Genomic DNA, 16,808 nt, shown 5'->3' on the forward strand with positions numbered 1-16,808 from the left:
CCACCCCTACCTGGGAGATGCCTTAGCGCAGAACCCTGGTTGCAGAAAGCCAGTACTTTTTGAGCATCCAGAGATATATTAGAAGTTTCTTGCCACAGATAAGGTTAAAGGGGGATGAACCTCACCAGTGATCCACATTCTGCTGCCAGATTTAGGTGGCGAAGAGCCATCTTCAGAACAAAAAACAGGGCTGAGTTTTAATTGATCGTTTAAGATGACAGTCTAAGTATTAGTTACAGCCTAGAGAATTCCCTAGAAATCCCAGCAAGCACCAAAATTCCTGTAGGTGTTATGTATTTGAAAGGAACGGAGCAAGATAAACTCGTCATGTATTACCTTAATTTGGAAAACAAAATTGTGGCACTATGTTGTAACTTTAAATGGTGATGGATTACAGAGCCCAAAATGGGAAAGTGCTGAAATTCTTTAGTGCGATGCAGGGGAAAGAGTGTGGTTTTGCTGTGATGGGTGTCTGTGAAGCAATGCTTTGCAGAGTTCTGGCTAAATAAAACATGACAACACAGACTAAATGCAATGAAAAATAAGGTACCGTGCTGTTGCGGGGTGTGTCTCAGCTGGCGAGCTCCTGCTTGTGTGTTATCTCAGTGTCATAAGTGGACTGAGACAGGGTTGGTAATGATTTGTTTAAATTTGCACAGTGAGACAAGAGCTGAGTCTGGAAGAGAATTACCCAATTCTGGGTAGGTCTGTTCCTCACCCACCGGCTGCTTCACAAAGTACGGAGAGTGCTCTGCAGCGCCGGAGGAAATTCCTCTGGCTAAATTGTTATTACAGTCTGGGGAGCCGGCTGGAGCTCTTGGTACAGGGTCATTTTCTGTTTATTTTCATTAGAAATATCAGATGGTGTCTTGCTTTTGTGCTTTTTCCATCTGTAAATGGAATAAATTTTGTTCAAGAAACATCTCCTCCCAACCTCCTTGTTGAGACCTTTGGTAAAAGGAGCACCATGAAGCTCGTAACTCCCGAGAGCTGCATTTTCTTTTTAAAATTGCAAAAATTATGCAAAATTTCTTTTGGATAAGGTCATTCCGAATTTCTGCCTTTTGTTATTGAGCTTTTGTATCTTTGTTAACTGGTCTTTGTTTCTTATCGTGTGTTGTTTTTTTTTATGTAGCTCCCCAGAGGAATTTCGAAATCGCCTTTAAGATGTTTGACCTGAATGGTGACGGCGAGGTGGACATGGAAGAGTTTGAGCAGGCAAGTTGAATGACAGGTTCAGTTCATAATGCTATGGCATCCTAGTCCTAAAAGTGCATCGCTCCTCTACGATGTTAGTGTGATTTATATTTGTGGTTACTGCTGGTTTATGTCTCTTCCTTCTATTCTCTGCTGTGTGGCCTCAGTGCCTGCTTTTTTTTTTTTACTGTGTATTTAAAGACATAATTTTTCATTCAACCAGGACAGCTGTTAGTATAAGCTCCGATTTCCTGTGACTTAGTCACCAGGGTGTCTTTACAAGATGTCACCTCCAAAGTAGATAAAGAATATTTTTCACTGTGCACTGGTGTCATAGGATTGTGACCCTGCTGTCTTCCACAGCTTTTATTGCATTCCTTCATTTTGTTTCTCTCCGAGAACAACCAGGGCAAGTCTGCTTCAAAGAATTTAGCCATTTATTTCAATGTAATCTAAAAACGTGTTTGTTGAGAGTGCATTTTCATTAGTTTCTTTCCCCTACTTCTTACAAGGTTTCATCAGCGGGGAGTTTGATGCAGGCTCTTTAATGAGCTTAGCCTGCTGATACTGGTGAGGTCCTCCTACAAGCTACGCTTTGTGATTGTATTAGAGTGAGAATAGACTGAAGGCTCGAGCCGTCAGTGGGGAAGAGATCTGACCTCCCCAGACAGAAGGGTATGGCTTTCTTGCCTACGCAGAAAACAGCCTTAAGGCTTGGCTAACTCAGAAACATCCTGAAACTGCTGTATATTAGCAAAGCTCCATGTGTGTGCTACTCATCAAAGGAAAAGTAAATGCGTTGGCGAAAAAGGGAACCGGCCGGCTAGATGAGGAGTCACCACCTCTGTTGCAAAGAACAAGGTAGAGGAGATACATCACTCATCTACCCAATGGCCCCTGGAAACACCTTCTGTGACCCCACGTCCCTTGGGGCTCTATGTTTAATGGGCAAGTGGAAGCTGCTGCTTCTCAGCAAAGGAAGTGAGACTCTGGTCAAAAAAGTAACCTGCCCTTTGGAGTCACCATCGCTGGAAGCGTTCAAAAAAACGTGTGGACGTGGCACTTCGAGACATGGTTTAGTGGGCATGGTGGTGTTGGGTTGATGGTTGGACTTGGTGAACTTAAAGGTCTTTTCCAACCTTAATGATTCTGTGATTCTGTGTGACATAAGTGTTCGGAGATGGCGAAAACCTGTGTACTGATATCCGAGAGCAAAGCAGCTCTGAATAATCCAGTTACAAATTCTTACTCAGAAGAGTCTGTAAGAGGTCATGCTTGGGGCACTTGCTATAAATGGAAAGAACCAGTGGCAAAGCAGGTCTGTTAAATTAATTCCCCCCTTCTGATCTCTTACTGCCATCCTCTTTAAATTATTACCTGTGGGTATGATGTCATTATTAGGAGTTTGCTCCCGAGCTGTGTAATATATCTGGTTAACTGTATGCTTTTAGATGCAAATTTTGGACTATTAGGAGAATGGGAGTAATATTTATCTCCATTATGGTATCCCTTCATGTGACAGTTTGTAAAGTAAACCCAGGAGTTTATTCAATTTTCTTCGGGTGCAAATTTGAATACACCCACCGATGTGTCCAGGTTATTGTGCTGTTTGTCTATGAAAAATTCTGAGTTAGGTACCTGTTTTCCCAAGTGAAAAATACCGCTTTTTCTTCTGTTTGCATAGTGCATGAATGTAGCGTTCCACTGCAGCTATCTCACAATATTTAACGATTCAAAAGGTGTTTAGAGTGAAGTCAATTATGGAGATAAATGAATTTTTAAGAAGTGGAGAATGGTTAACCGCCTACTAAAAATGCAGTGACGCCGAGGTACTAGCACGCGTGTCATGTTTGGCTTTTTTATTAGACATGTAAAATAAGAAAGTTTCTTGAGGATGGATGTTTTGGAAGCACTATGAAGATGAAAGTACGAAATTGAATTCAATTATTTCAAATCATCCGCTAGGCAAAGGGAAGTTATATGTGCATTAAGCCATATAAAAATCCTTAGGAAGAGGGACATATTTTTGTTAAGCTTGTTACATGCGTCACTGCCTCTATATAAAGGAATAAAATTCCTGGTTAGCATCAGAGTATTTTGGTGAAGGCTGATCTTCCAGATTTTTCGAGTCAGAAGATGAAGGAGCTGTTTTGGAAAGTGAGAAGCAGCTGACAATGTCTATGCAGATATCACTATAATTGATTTGCTGCATTTTGCAGACAGAATTAAAGCAAAGGCATAGCTTTAGCGGGAGGCACATATATAACATTATACACGTATATATAAAATATAACACGCAGAATAATTTATATGATAAATACTCTTTTTCACTCCTTATGGAAATGCTTCAGTGAGACCGTGAAGGACGGCAGAGTTTGCAGGTCTATACCATAAACATCTGACCTGGCAGGGGCAGCTGGAACTGGCCCTTCTAGGGGAGTATGCTACTAGAGGTGACATCAGTTTAGAAGAGCAACTCTGTTTTGGGGAGAATGGGAAGAAAAAGAAGGGAAAGGAAAGGGTCATCGCAGAAGCATTGTACCATCCCTGCTGGCTGTGCGCACGTGGAAATGAATTTCTTACTCCTTTTTCACATGCCGTCGTTGGAGACAGCCAACAACAGCAGGTCTCTTCTCATTCATGTCTGACAAACCTTAAGAGTATTCATCAAGGAAGAAAATTACTTGTGGCAATTTAACTAATATGCAAGTAAGTTGGAGGCTTTAACTACCTAATAAAAACCATACTGAATTTCTTCAGGCCTCGCTGAAGAGCCTCAGGTGTTTTTTCCAGTTGATGCATCTGGTTAGTGCATAGCGCTAAATAGTTTGGTGCCTCCATCAGTATCATCTTCAGCTTTTCATCCTTCAGCATGTAAATGGTTAGTTTACTCTTCTATTTTTAATTAAAAAGTCAGATGCAAAGTAGTAAACTCTCAAGCAGTGTTACTTCTGATTTCTCTTCAAACCATTAACTATTTTCATTGATTTTTTTTTCTTCTTTTTTTCCCCTCTCTTGTCTGATGCAAAAAATGAAACAGATCACAAACACTTAGGCTGAAATACCTACAAAAGACAGTGAAGCATCTCTGTGCTTCCCATCTTTGTATGATCGATGAGCTGTGGGGGAGGACAGCACTAGCTGGGCTGGAGGACAACTTCTTGCAGTGGTCGCCTGCCTTTCTGTGTATTAGAAGAATTACCCAAAATAGGGACCAGCCAGATAATTTTGGCTCCAGTGACCACAGATGGATTTTCAAACTGTCTGATACTTGTTATAGATGAGGAGAGAAGAAGGGTGTAGAATGCCTTATAAATAACACCCGGGAAAAGATGCTCTATCAAACAGCCTGCGGGGTGGTAAACACTCGCTTCTGCAGAAACAGAGGCAGTTTTCCAAGCTGGTCATAAACTGCATTGCTTCAGCCAGTTTATAAATATTTGTCTCCAAAATGCGCATGCAAGAGCTCGCAGTTAAATTGGAGCACAAAGCAAAATAAGGAGTTGCTATTTACAGTGCACAAATCCTTCCTCACATCACAGTGCCTATTTCAAAAAAACCAAACCAAAACCTTATTTCTTTATCTTTTTTCCTCTGACTTGACTTGGTTTTCTTTGTAGTGGAAGAATAGCCAGTAGCCTGTGGTTCAGAAGCAGCATTTCAAGTGAGGTGAGCCTGGCAGCGACACGCAGCATTTTCCTCCAGAGCATCCCCTTTGGGGTTGTTCCAGTGCTCGCTCTCTTGTTAGGAAAAAACTGAACGTGCCATATACCACAATAACGAGGTTCTGGTGTCCTTTTGACAGCTGGAGCTCTTGGCAGCTGTTTTTCTTCCTCCCAACTTTTGTTGGCAGGAGGAAGAGGCTGAAGGTGAAGCAGTGGTGTTTGCTGGAGCTTCGGGAAGCCTGTGCTGTCAAGGCTGAGTGCCCAGTAGCATGTCAGGTAGCTTTTTTTTTCCCCCTCCTTTTTCACACTTGTCCTTAGTATGAAGCCTCTGCCTTGTTGGAAGAGATTGGCTATTATGCAGAGAATAACCCTGGCCATATCGTAGCGGGTAGGGAAGTTGTCCTGCACATCCTTGCCCTGTCCCGTAGCATCCACTCGAGTTGAGTGGTGCCTTCAAGAAGGTACAGGGCGCTACTGAGACCTCCGGGGAGGAGGCGGCCGCTGTTGCCCTGTGTGGTTTGTTAAAAACATTGAAATATTCCTGTTATAATGTGTGCTTTCATGCTTGGCTGTCTTTGTGCAAATATCCCAGTCTGCTGGTGACTCAGATACTTCTGCATTACTTGTTGTTCTGCCGGCGCTGTCGTTGGGGTTGTATTTGGGCTGATGCAGCCTGCGGGACTTTTGGAGAGCCCTTTGCTCTGGGTGGGTCAGCCCCTGCCTGCAGCTCAGCTTTGCCACGCAGCCCCGGGGACGGAGGAGCTGCCAGTCATGGCAGAGAGCGGCAGGCAACAAGGAGGAGGTCCCTTTGGGTAGAAAACCCCTGGTTTTGTGCACAAGGGAAAAGGAAACGCCATGTGAGGTAACTGGGGTTGGTGTGAACCGACAAGGGTGAGCGGTAAAGCAGGAGTGGAAGCTCCAAAACGTGTGCAGGCTTTTTTGTTCCCTGCGGTTGCCTCCGCTTTCTCTCCTCCTGCAACTTTGCTGGAAACAAGTTGCTCTCTGCTGACCAGGTGGAGGACCAGCACTAAAATGCTCATCCACAAACCGGGTGAATTGTTTCTTGAAACTCATTTTAAGCATTTTATATTCTTCTTTCTTTTAAGAGGACTGGAAAAAACAGAGCCTAACTTAAGCCAAATTTTTGGACTGTCATGTCCTTCAAGAATTATTTCAGGAAGGGTTAAACAAATAAAAGATGACACAGCTGAGCCTGGAGTTCTTCGTACTGATACTTGGTTAGCCCAAGTCCCAGTGGTGTTTTTGTAGCTGATGTTCCTCTTTATTTTTAGGTCCAGAGCATCATTCGCTCCCAAACGAGCATGGGCATGCGCCACAGAGACCGGTCTACAACAGGGAACACCTTGAAAACTGGCTTCAACTCTGCGCTGACAACATACTTCTTTGGGGCAGATCTGAAGGGGAAGCTGACCATCTCCCACTTCCTCGACTTCCAGCGCAAACTGCAGCACGATATTCTGAAGCTCGAGGTTTGGGTTATTTTTGGGTATGGGGAGAGGGCAGTCCAGCCTGGACTGTGCTGCATGACATGGTTTCTGGAGGAAGAGCAAGAGCATGGGAGGGGTTTGCAGGGAATTATTGCAGCTGTGGCTCGTAGTGCTTGCAGATCAAACCTGTTGTTGAATTTCTCATGAGCATTTCGGGGCCCATGGCACTCCCCAGGAACATGTCTTGTGCTGCTCTTGTGGAGTTGTAGCAGCAGCCGTCAGGTCCAAGGTGCGTGTCCCTCCACGTGGTGCTTGCCATGCTTTGGCACTGCCAGTGGAGATGGTTATGAGACGCTTTAGAAAAAGACAAAAAAGGTTGTGAGCAGTCTATTGCTACCTTCCCAAGGAAGATTTGTCTCATTCCTAATGAGTAAGCTGCGGCCTGAAGGACCAGGATTCATGACTATCCCAAAACTCTTCATCTCTGCTTTTGTCCCCACCTTCTTGTTTGCTTCGCTGTTCTGAATCTTTTGGCTAAGTGTTCAAGCCTTGTGTGAATCCTGCTAAACAGGTGGTCTCTGTTACGTGGCCTCCATTAGTCACTCCTTGGTGCATTATAAGAAATGTCCATGTATTCTGAGACCTTTACCCTTCAATCGAATTGAAGGTCTCCTTTTTCCTTGGCATTACCAGGAGTTAACAGCAGCTCCCAATCTCCCTTCTCCTAGCCACACAGCTGGAATTTAAGCATCAAGCTTCAAAATTTCATTCTTTTGACTAAAGCGAGTACAAGAATAGCAATGGGGGACTCCTGGGCCTGTGTCTGAGCTCCCAAGTGGAGCTGACTCAAAATGGTGCCCTTCTCCGGGGCAAACTCAAGGGTTTGACCTGGCTTGAGCAAAGCCAGGCTTTTATTTGCATCAGAAATGAGGATTTTGTGCACAAGAGGATCCCCCCACAACCATAACCTGTTTAAGATGACAGTATTCGGAGTTCACTGTCACGTGTACAAATGTCTGCGTGCTCAGGTTATGTCATCCAGCTAAGGAACAGCATTTTATTAAGTCACTGCAAACTTAACTTGAGTTTATTCTCTTTTTTTATTTGGACTTTTATGACTCTAAGGAAGAAACTGACCCAAGGACTAATTTTTTTTTTTTGTGATGGTAATTGTCTGGTTCACTGATTTCATTTAACTGGTCATTAAAGCAGGTGGTGTGGCTCTGCATTTGCAGGAGGAATAGGTTGGTTGAAGGAAAAGTTCTTCATGAACTGGAAAGTGTGATTCCCCAGTGCCTCTACAAATTGAAAATGAGTGCAATACTTTTTAAGGTTAAGAAAAATAACCTGAAACTTGAATGCAACAGAAAGAGAAATAGCGATTATTCTATCCTCATTTGCTGTCCTGCTCTGGTTTCCCACTGCCACGTTTGCTCCAGGGATGGCCAGCAAGGAGGCACTGAAGTGTTATTCTTGACCCTGTTCTGGAGTGCTGTGCTCCCTCCATGAGTCCCCACTTATCTCATTAAGAAGCAGTGGGTTTTTTTCCAGTTTCATGGTATGTTTTTTTTTCTTCTCCTCCTGCAACAGTTTAATTTTAATTTAGTTTTTAGTGATTTCAGTCAATTGTACATTTTTTTGGTGAATGTTAGTTGCCTTTCCAACAAGTTATTTATTAATTGGGGACAGTGCAAGATATTTATGTCTTGGTAAGTTAATGACGATCATAAACACATCATTAATGAATTCCTGGCAGCACCCTTGAGCACAGTAGGATGCTGTGCTTAGCATTTTTGATACTTGTTTTAACGGAAAAATTGACCTATGCAAAGGTAGTGGTTCTGTTCTGCCCAGCTTAATCTTTTCCTGAGTTCTTGATACTAGAGCACCTGATTTTTCTGTCCATAGTTCTCATCGATTTAGGCAATACAGGCCTATTTCTGTCCTCAGCATTATGCAACATGGCCTCTCTCCTCTTCTGCTTTTATCTCTTTTGACATGATCTCCCACCTTCTCTTCACATTTGATGTGTGTGTTCATGGTTAAGTGGCTTTTGACACAAGTGTCTAGTGGGTTTTTATTGCTCCTTTTCCAAGGAGTGCTCTAATGCTATTTAAAAAACATGGTAATTCAGAGAAGGGACATCCCTCAAGTATTTTCCTTGACCCATGCAAAGCAGAAGAGCGTGAGAAGTGGCGCTAGGGAATACTGTACTACAGAGCATCAGGTAACTCGCGTAGCTGATTTTTAACAGCTTCCCTTGTTTTATATTTTATGTCGTGATCCTTCATCAGCCTCGTGCTTGACTGCCCATGCAGATCATCTCTGGATCCTTCTCTTGGCATGGCTGGTCTTACTGGTGGACAAGAAGGAGCAGAAAAGAGCTGGTGGCAGATATGCCAGGGCCTCCGCTGTACTCTTGTACCAGCTACTCATCCTTTGCTGGCTTAGAAGAATTAGTATGTGGTTCTGAAGCTGGGATGTTAATTTGAAAACCAGTTTTCGTTCATGTTTGATGTCTGAACTGCAGAAAAGACTTTGGGGAAATGCACCGTGAGCAGGTCTGAAGAATATCTCTTGGGACTGGTACAGCCCTTGATTGACACGGTGCCTCTGTTCTCCAACTGGGATGCTTGCTTTCTCTCTCCCAAAAGAAATCTACTTTAAAACCTTTCTTTAAAGCCGTTTTCCCTGTGGCTCAGGATCCAGGCATATCTGTAGTTAATACACTTGAGAGCCGGTTTCCTCTGTTGACTGTGAAGGTGGAACAACTGTTTCTGACTATCTGAACCCACTTTCCTCTTACTGATTTTGGTTCATTTCTTTTCTTACCAAATTATTCATGCATATTTCTTGTTAAGATCAAGCAGAAACTTTCTCAGAGGAATTAGATCAGACAAAGGCCTGAACGTTTCAATGTTCCTTATGGCTGAAGTGCTGACAGCGTGTTTAAGTAACCGTAGCCTGGTGTTTTCTTCTTCCCTTCTGCTTACTTTTTTGATGAAAGTACATTTTTCCATCATTTTATGCAAACTTGGCAATCAGCTCAGTTGTGGTAAGGGAAGGATGAGAAAAGTAACCACAGCCAGTGGGAGGGGAGAAACTTTTAACGGCTTATTACAACTTGTTGTGGTTTGGCTACTTTGAAGAAGCTATGGCCTCCTTGTTGCATTGCAAGGTGGCCCGGCTTAGGTAAGGCTGAGCCACAGGAACCAACCCACGGAATGGGGCAGGCTCCCGGCAAAGTCCTCACGTTTTCTTACCTCATTCACACTGCCTTGCATTAGTGCCTGTGGAAAGACTTCCTTTCCCGTCGCTTAGTGTAACAAATGGTGACAAGTTTGTCTGGACAGGCTCTGCAGCTATAATGTGTCCTGTTAGGACAGGCAGTATTGGGCTCAAATGATGCTTTTTTTTTTTCCTTACTCTGAGTTAGGAAGATGAGTAGGACTTGACATCATCATTTATGCTATTTCTGCTTATTAGTGTCTGTCCTAGATATTCCCGTGTCCTTGGTGGACCAGGAGGAGTCCCAGCCAGCCTGTGGGTCTCTTCCAGCCTAAATTTTTCTATCATTTTCTAAGTGCATGTAGAAAAGATGTGTTAGCCCTTTGTTCTCCACATCTGCATCACCCCTGAAAGGCAACCCAAAACCTTCTAATAGCAGTGATTTAATCTCCACATTTAGTCATCTTTTATTTCCATGGGTCTCTTTCTGCCAGCAGTGGGATATGTGCCTATGGTGTAAGACCTCAGTAAAAAATTTTTTTTTCATTTTTTTGGCAGTGAGATTTCTATAGCACATTGTTTCCCTGACAGTTACTCACGGAGAGCATTTGTTCTCAGCTGAATTGGTGAAGCAGGTACTAATCCAGCCCTATGCCTTGTAGGTGTGGGGCTGTCTCCACAGCTGGAGAGGCAAGGTTGTGCTGCACAGCTTTGAGGAACCCCACGTCTCAGTCTGGGGTGATCTGGGGTCTATGCTTCAAGGCAGTGGGATGCAGCTTCCCGTGGAGGAGCTTGCCAGATAGGTTGAAGAGTCAGATCCTCGTGCAGACGTGTATCCTTATGTTTAAACATAGGGATCCTTGCAGATCGTTTACCGAAGGATCAAGGATGCCCCAATAGCGGTCCCTCCCAAGCAAAAGTTCTTCCAAGCGCTGGAGCAAAGTGAACTAAAATGAGATTCTGTGAGAATATGGCAAAGGTACCACATGTCATTGCTGCCATCCAGAAAATGACTTATTTTGTGCATCTGTTCTGTGACAGGTGATGTGGGAGTAACTTCCTTAACCTGGAAACTCCTGTTTTCATGACCAGTGCTGATAAAATTGCTGTTTGGTTTTTGTGAAGAAAGTTCTAGATCTTTTTGGACCTGAACCCTGTTTCAACAAATATTCTGGTTTCAGAAGGCATTTTGAATGCTTTGCAATCTGTTTTTAGCATAATAACTTGAGTTTGTAAGTGCCTTTCTGTTCTGAGTCCCAGTGCTGGCGTAGTTGGTATCTGAGTAATCCTGTACCAGGTATTAAAAACTACTGTGTTGTTACCAGCTTACTCAAGATTTTTCTGGCTTCTGCCTTGTTTTTATATGGACTTGCAGACTGATTTTTCAGTGATTTGTCAACATAGGTAACAAATTTTGTAGTAATGAGTCGTGTATCTTGTATATGCTGCAGTGATTTAGGGGAAAGCAAAGATTAACTTAAATAAATTGTTTTGACTGGCCTGAAAAATGAAGTCTGGCAGTGTCAGATGGGCTAAGCTGTGTAAGGAAGGACCCAAAACTAGGACTTTTTGGAGGTCAATCTGCTATAGAACTTATACAAAACATGTTTACTTTAAGTCATCCTTATGGCAGTCTCTGTCATGGTTAGCTGTGTTGTCTCACAAAGCTGTACTTTACCTGCCGATCTGGCCACTGTGGGAACAACGATGGGGGATGTAACGTTTTCCCTTTTTTCTTACGAATTCCTTCTCCTCTGCATTCTGTAATGGATTTTCAATACTTGCATAGTTTTGTCAGTTCTACATCTAGTTCTACATCCTCTACACCTATATCTTCTCCTTCAGCCCCCTATGTGCTTTCTCTTCTTTCACATAGTCATTATGTATGAAAAGCCAAGCCAGCACTTGTGAAGTTGTCTCTTTAATGGAGCAATTAATGGCAGGTAGAAAAATTGCTTAAGTTCTTCGTTAGTGATTTCCTGACCTGGCTGCAGCGTGTACACGAGGTGTCTGTCGCTGTGGCATCTCTGATGCGCAAATGTATTAAAGAATGGTTTGAGTCACCTGGATGCACCAGTGAAGCTGCGGTAGGAGGTGTTAAAAGATGTGGTTTGAAACCATTCAGTGTGCCGTGGGGAAGGAGGGGAGGACGGGCTGATCGTTAAATACAGGAAGCCTAAAGTGTGCCTCGTGGGTCCGCTGTTTATCCCAGAGGATGAGCGATTGAGTGGGAAGGTGGGGATGTGGCGTTGGGAGGACCCAAGCTCAGTAACGTGTACCCACACGGCTCGAGAGCTCCTGCCCCGGGAGCGTGAGCATTGAAGCTGTGTCGTGAGCAGTGGGAGGGAGACAGTTCAAGCCCTGGGGGTGGTGAAGGGCAAACAATGGCTGCTGTGAGAGGGAACAGGTAAAGCATAGAATTAGAGCAGGGAGAGGAATATTAATAAGCTGAAAATACAATTAAAAGGCAGCCGCTTTTTAGGCAACCAGAGAAAAACCCGAAGCGGCTTGGCTTTTATGTTTGTGTTCTGGTGCATTGCCTAGGAGCTGCTTCTCTGCTAAGACAAGATGCCAAACGTGCGCTTACGGGCTCCCTGAGCAGCTGCAGGATGGATGCTCTGAAGCTAGACATGGGAGATGGTGGAGGATTAGATCTGTTTACCAAGCAGAGACCTGCAGTGATCCTCTGCTGCCCAGTTGTCCCTTTGTGCTATTACGTACCAAGTTCAGCCTGAACCTCTTTCTCTTGGTCAATCCCAGCTGGCAGAGGCAGATTGGGAATGAAGGGATCAGTGGAGGGGATGTCTTGGACATCATACCTGTCTCTCTGAGTCTGAGAGCACACTCTCTGGGTCTGTGTCACTGTTGTCATCCCCTGACTCTAGCTTCAAGGTATGTTGATAGGCATTAACTGTTAAACAGCAGCTCTGGAAGGGAAGAGGAACTTGACATTGAGGTTTTCCACACACCACACCCCCCTCCCCCCCCGAAGCCCTTACTAGAGTCAGGGATGGAAAAAGCCGTGATAGGTTCAGTGCCAAGGAGAGAGGAGTTATCAGGCTTTATCCACAGGTCTATATACTCCTTCTTCTGTGTTCAATGTGTTAGAAGTTTTAGGGAATAGAAATAAGGCTGATGACCATGACTTTGTGATGGATAGCCATGAAGGTGTTGTGGATGACAGAATTTTGTGAAATCTCCAGTTAAAAATGGGATCATCTGACCACCTTGAATAGTTTCATGTCATGGAACTCTGTAATTAAGGAGTCACAGCCCAGCGTATACCTATGTAAGCTGGGAATTTCTAGGCAGGCAGTTGAAATGATTTGGACGGCTCATCATGTTTTTGGTGGCATTCAAAGCTTTTGGCAGCCTGCTTTTGTCTTGGCGTGTGAACGGAAAGGGTCACGTGAAGCTTTCAAGTTGACCGTACGGTCTCAGGGTTTGGGGAGAAGCTGGCATTCAGTTTTTGTCCAGTGTCGCACAAAGACTTGGTAGGAATTCCGAGTGGGATGTTAGTATGGGGGAAAAAAAACCATCTGGACAATAGAAATAAGTTAGGAGGCTGTGGCATATGCAGCTTAAAGGAAAGACAGGAGGGAGATATAACTGTCTCAGTAAACATGAGGAGTCACTATAAGGAAGACTGAGGCAAGTAATTTTCATCAATCAGTAATGGCAGAGCAGGTAATGAAAGGCTTAAATGAGCACCAGGGAAAGTTTAGTTTAAGTACAAGACAGGGTGAATTTAAGTCCCTTTTTTCATTAACAAGGGAGAGTGCTGGTAGGTGGGTGGTTCATGGTCACGGGTGAGGTACTGAAAGCTGTGCTTCGTGCTTCTGTCGGAAGAGGCCATAATCACTGTTCCTAACCAGTTCCTCCCCAGTACAGGCTGCAAAAGCACGTGGGAAAATTGTCCGTGCCAGAAAAACCGAACCCTTCCAGTGCCTCACTCTGAAAGATGTGAGGAAGGTCAGGTATCAGCTGTGGGCTGGTTTAGGGGGGCTCAGGCTCATAAGAGCACGTCGAGCATCTGCATGTCAGCTGTGAAATGCTTGGTGAGGCATCCTGGGGGTGCTAACGGGTGTGCTGTGTGGTCGTCTTCAATATACCTGTTGGATTGAAATCGAGTAGGAGCACTCGGGCACCCACGTCTTAAATTGTCTCGGCTGTAACTGGGGTCTGCTCCGTTAGCAGTGACAAACGAGCAGTTGCAGTGCTACAACTGGCACCGTCACGCTGAGGTGAAGGGCAGTGACACCCAGCAGATACCCAGTGTCAAGCTGAGGACATCGTGTGGTCAGCAGACCAAAACAGTGGTCCAGAAGTGTGCCAGTGAAGCTGGCATGGGTGTGACAACACCCGCCCATCGAGGTGCTGCAGCTGCTTGTGCGCGTTGCTGGGACATCGCTCCAACGCGCAGGAGCAGCTTTGCCATCTCCTCGTTTGGGATGGGCGTTTCACGGACCGATTGAAGCAACCGTCGCAACGCCTGGTGTGAAAACACCCACTGTGATATATGCTGCTGCTTTGCTTGTATTTCAACCGGGTGACTTAAATGTGGTTGATGCAGCGGCTCTGCAGGGGAAGCTGTTGGAGGATTTTATTGGAATTTCTATTTATTGCATCATTAGTAGCAGTAGAGGCTTTTGCTCTGTAACAACAGGTTCCTTTGGTTTATGAAGTGTGTGTGAATCCACCCCCGAGCTCCTGCAGTGCAGCGCGCTGAGCCCTGCACTCATACAGGCAGCAGAGCCTTTTGTAGGACCCCTGCAAATCAAATCCCAAGAGTGGTATTTTGATTTATTACATTGCCATGAGAGTGCGTGTGGAGGTTTGTGTCTCCGAGCCCATAAAGCAGAAGGGATAAGCTAGTTAGCGTAGATGCTTTTGTTCATGTGCGCACAATTCAGTTAACCAAGATCCAGGTAGTCCCAAAAGTTGATGGGCAAGGGGCTGGGGTTGTCTGCGTGAACGTGTTGGGACTGCAGCCGCACGGCTGCGTTAGCTGGGTGAGGTACCTGGCCACGTAACCCCGTACTGAGGAAGGCTTCAGACCAACGCTAGCTCCTGCCCGGCAAGCTCAGCACACAGGCGGGATTTCCTGCTGCTGCTGGGTTTCATGCTGTTAGCGAGGTGGGAAAGGCAGGAACCGTCTCAGAAGCTTCTGTGGCTTTTTTTTTGTTATCGCAGAGCCATTGCTGAGGCTTTTGCAATGTCCTGGTTAGCCGACAAAAGTCAAAGCAGATGTTCCGGGCTGCGTGTTTCCCATCTTCCCGTGGACCCTCAAGTGTAGTGACTACGGGAGTGTGGGCAATGTCTTTTATTAATTACAATAAAACCCAAAATGTTTCTCATCCAGCGGGCTTGCTGTGCTTCCTTGGGTGAGAATGTCAGCCAGCTTCTTAAGCATGACTTAAAATAAATACAAGTTGAGTTCTGCACGATAACAGCATGCTAAAATCACTGGTTGGGAAGTTTCCGATGAGCAATTCTTGTAGCAGGTATCTGACTTCTGCTTTGTTCTTCTGCTATAAAAACAAACGCTTTAGTCCTTGCTCTTTTTTTTTTTCTCCTTTTAAGCTCTGAAGACAGAGCTGTTCTGCACCTCCACATGTTTCTGCTGTCTGTCCTTCAGCTCCTGACTTTGCTTCTGTTGGTGCATTAAGAATGTGGGAGCAGGATGCAGGCACTCCCTTTTCCCTGCTAGGCTGAATCAAACTGCTGCAAACTTATTTTTCTTGGCAAATTGAACACCAAAGTCAAGTGGAAACAGCATAAACTCTTAACAGGCAGTGAAAGCGCTATATTTCTCAATAAAACTGTGTATATTAGTTCCGTGGAGGTTTTTGTTTGTGTTTTTCAGAGTAACGGTTTGGCTCCGGTATTTGCGGCTCCACCATCCCATGCGTATCCCTGCAGAGGGCTGGGAACTCATACTGCTTCTGAACTTTGTTCTTTTCTCATTCGGTGAGCATGTAGGATGGAAAAGCTGCTCTGTTCCTCGTGCTGAGGTACCAGGAGCGTTTGTCAAGGACAGGAATGGAGCCAGGTCTGGAGAGCAGCAGTGGGAAGAGGCTGCTCATCTCTTCCCCCTCTCCATCCTGGCAGTCAGGCGAGTGCTTCTCTTTAATTTGCAGACGTGTCCTTTTCCCTTAGTATTACTGATTCCTCTCCTTTACATTTCCTTCTCTTCATTCCTCCACCGCATGAAATTTCAGAATGCAGATCTTTTCAGAGTTGGCAAGAAGTTATTTTGATTCATGAGGATGAATTTCAGGTGCGACCATCTTTATGTAACCTTTCTTTAATTGCTTATTAAAGCATAACAAGTTGCTGGTGATTGGAATTAAGTTTTTCCTCTTGCAGGCAGCAGTGGCAGGCCAAGGTCAATGAAACCTCAAAAGCATCTATCAAACACTTGGTCTGCTGGAATTGCGCTGCCGCTGACAGTTGTGTGTTTTTAACCTGGCTGCTGCATATTCACTTAAGCTACTCTCGGAGAGCAGAGGGAAAGTGCAAACAAGGAAAAGTGTTCGGAAGATGGGATTTTTCTCCTGTGAAAATGGATCCCTTTTCTTTCGTACACTGTTTTTTTTTTTTTAAGATAAAAGAGAGAAGCAAGCTGCTGCTGATAGCATTGGGAGCGTTTTTCCTGACCTGATCCAGCTGTACAACCCACGCTTGAGTCCAGGGAATCAGGTAGGGGAGGGAGTTTAATGGGCAGTTAAATAATTTGGATGCTCTGGCTAGTTTTATGAGGCTCAGAAGTGGTTTCCAGACCTGAGGACTTCACGGTGCTGTCTGCCCGTCACCGGTAAGAGCAAGGGCTGCCGTCAGCAGTAGGCAGCACGCCAGCGCAGCGCAGCGCAGCCGGTGTTGCAGTACGCCGGGGCGGGAGTTTGCTGCAGCACTGCAAGCCGGGAGCTTCTCGGCCTGCTCCAGGCATCCAGGGTGGATCGTAGTGGCTGTAGTTTGCTTCTCTTGTATGGGTTATCTGGGTGTGGACTGACTTTCTTGGGCAGCCCGGGTTTGTGCTGCCCACCGTTGCAGGGTGATGCCCAGACCAGCCTGTGCATGATGGCTCAGGCTGGGTTTTGCATTTCCTCCTCCGCATCCTTCCCATTTGCATTTCTCCCACTGTTGGTAGCTCGATATAATCTTTAGAGCCGTTTCTTTGACTGGTTTTTACCAAATAACGTAATTGGACTTGCTTTGGTCCCATCCAGTGGCCCTTTGCAGTACAGTACATCAGGCTGTATCTGGAGCA

General features: G+C 45.0%; 1 protein-coding gene across 3 annotated transcripts in view; it reads left to right on the forward strand.

Annotated features, from left to right (window-relative positions):
* Nucleotides 1–16,808, forward strand: part of MICU1 (mitochondrial calcium uptake 1) — a gene marked incomplete at its 3' end in the record, with an annotated part of 94,768 nt that overhangs the window by 54,702 nt on the left and 23,258 nt on the right. For all 3 annotated transcript variants that reach the window (XM_082001907.1, XM_082001906.1, XM_082001908.1), the window contains 2 exons: nucleotides 1,136–1,218; nucleotides 6,155–6,352. In XM_082001907.1, coding sequence (XP_081858033.1) covers nucleotides 1,136–1,218; nucleotides 6,155–6,352 — 281 coding nt within the window. The remainder of the gene's footprint in view (nucleotides 1–1,135; nucleotides 1,219–6,154; nucleotides 6,353–16,808) is intronic.

The sequence above is a fragment of the Phaethon aethereus genome (genome assembly GCF_964289735.1).
Source record: "Phaethon aethereus genome assembly, chromosome: 7".
In the NCBI taxonomy this organism is placed as follows: domain Eukaryota; kingdom Metazoa; phylum Chordata; class Aves; order Phaethontiformes; family Phaethontidae; genus Phaethon; species Phaethon aethereus.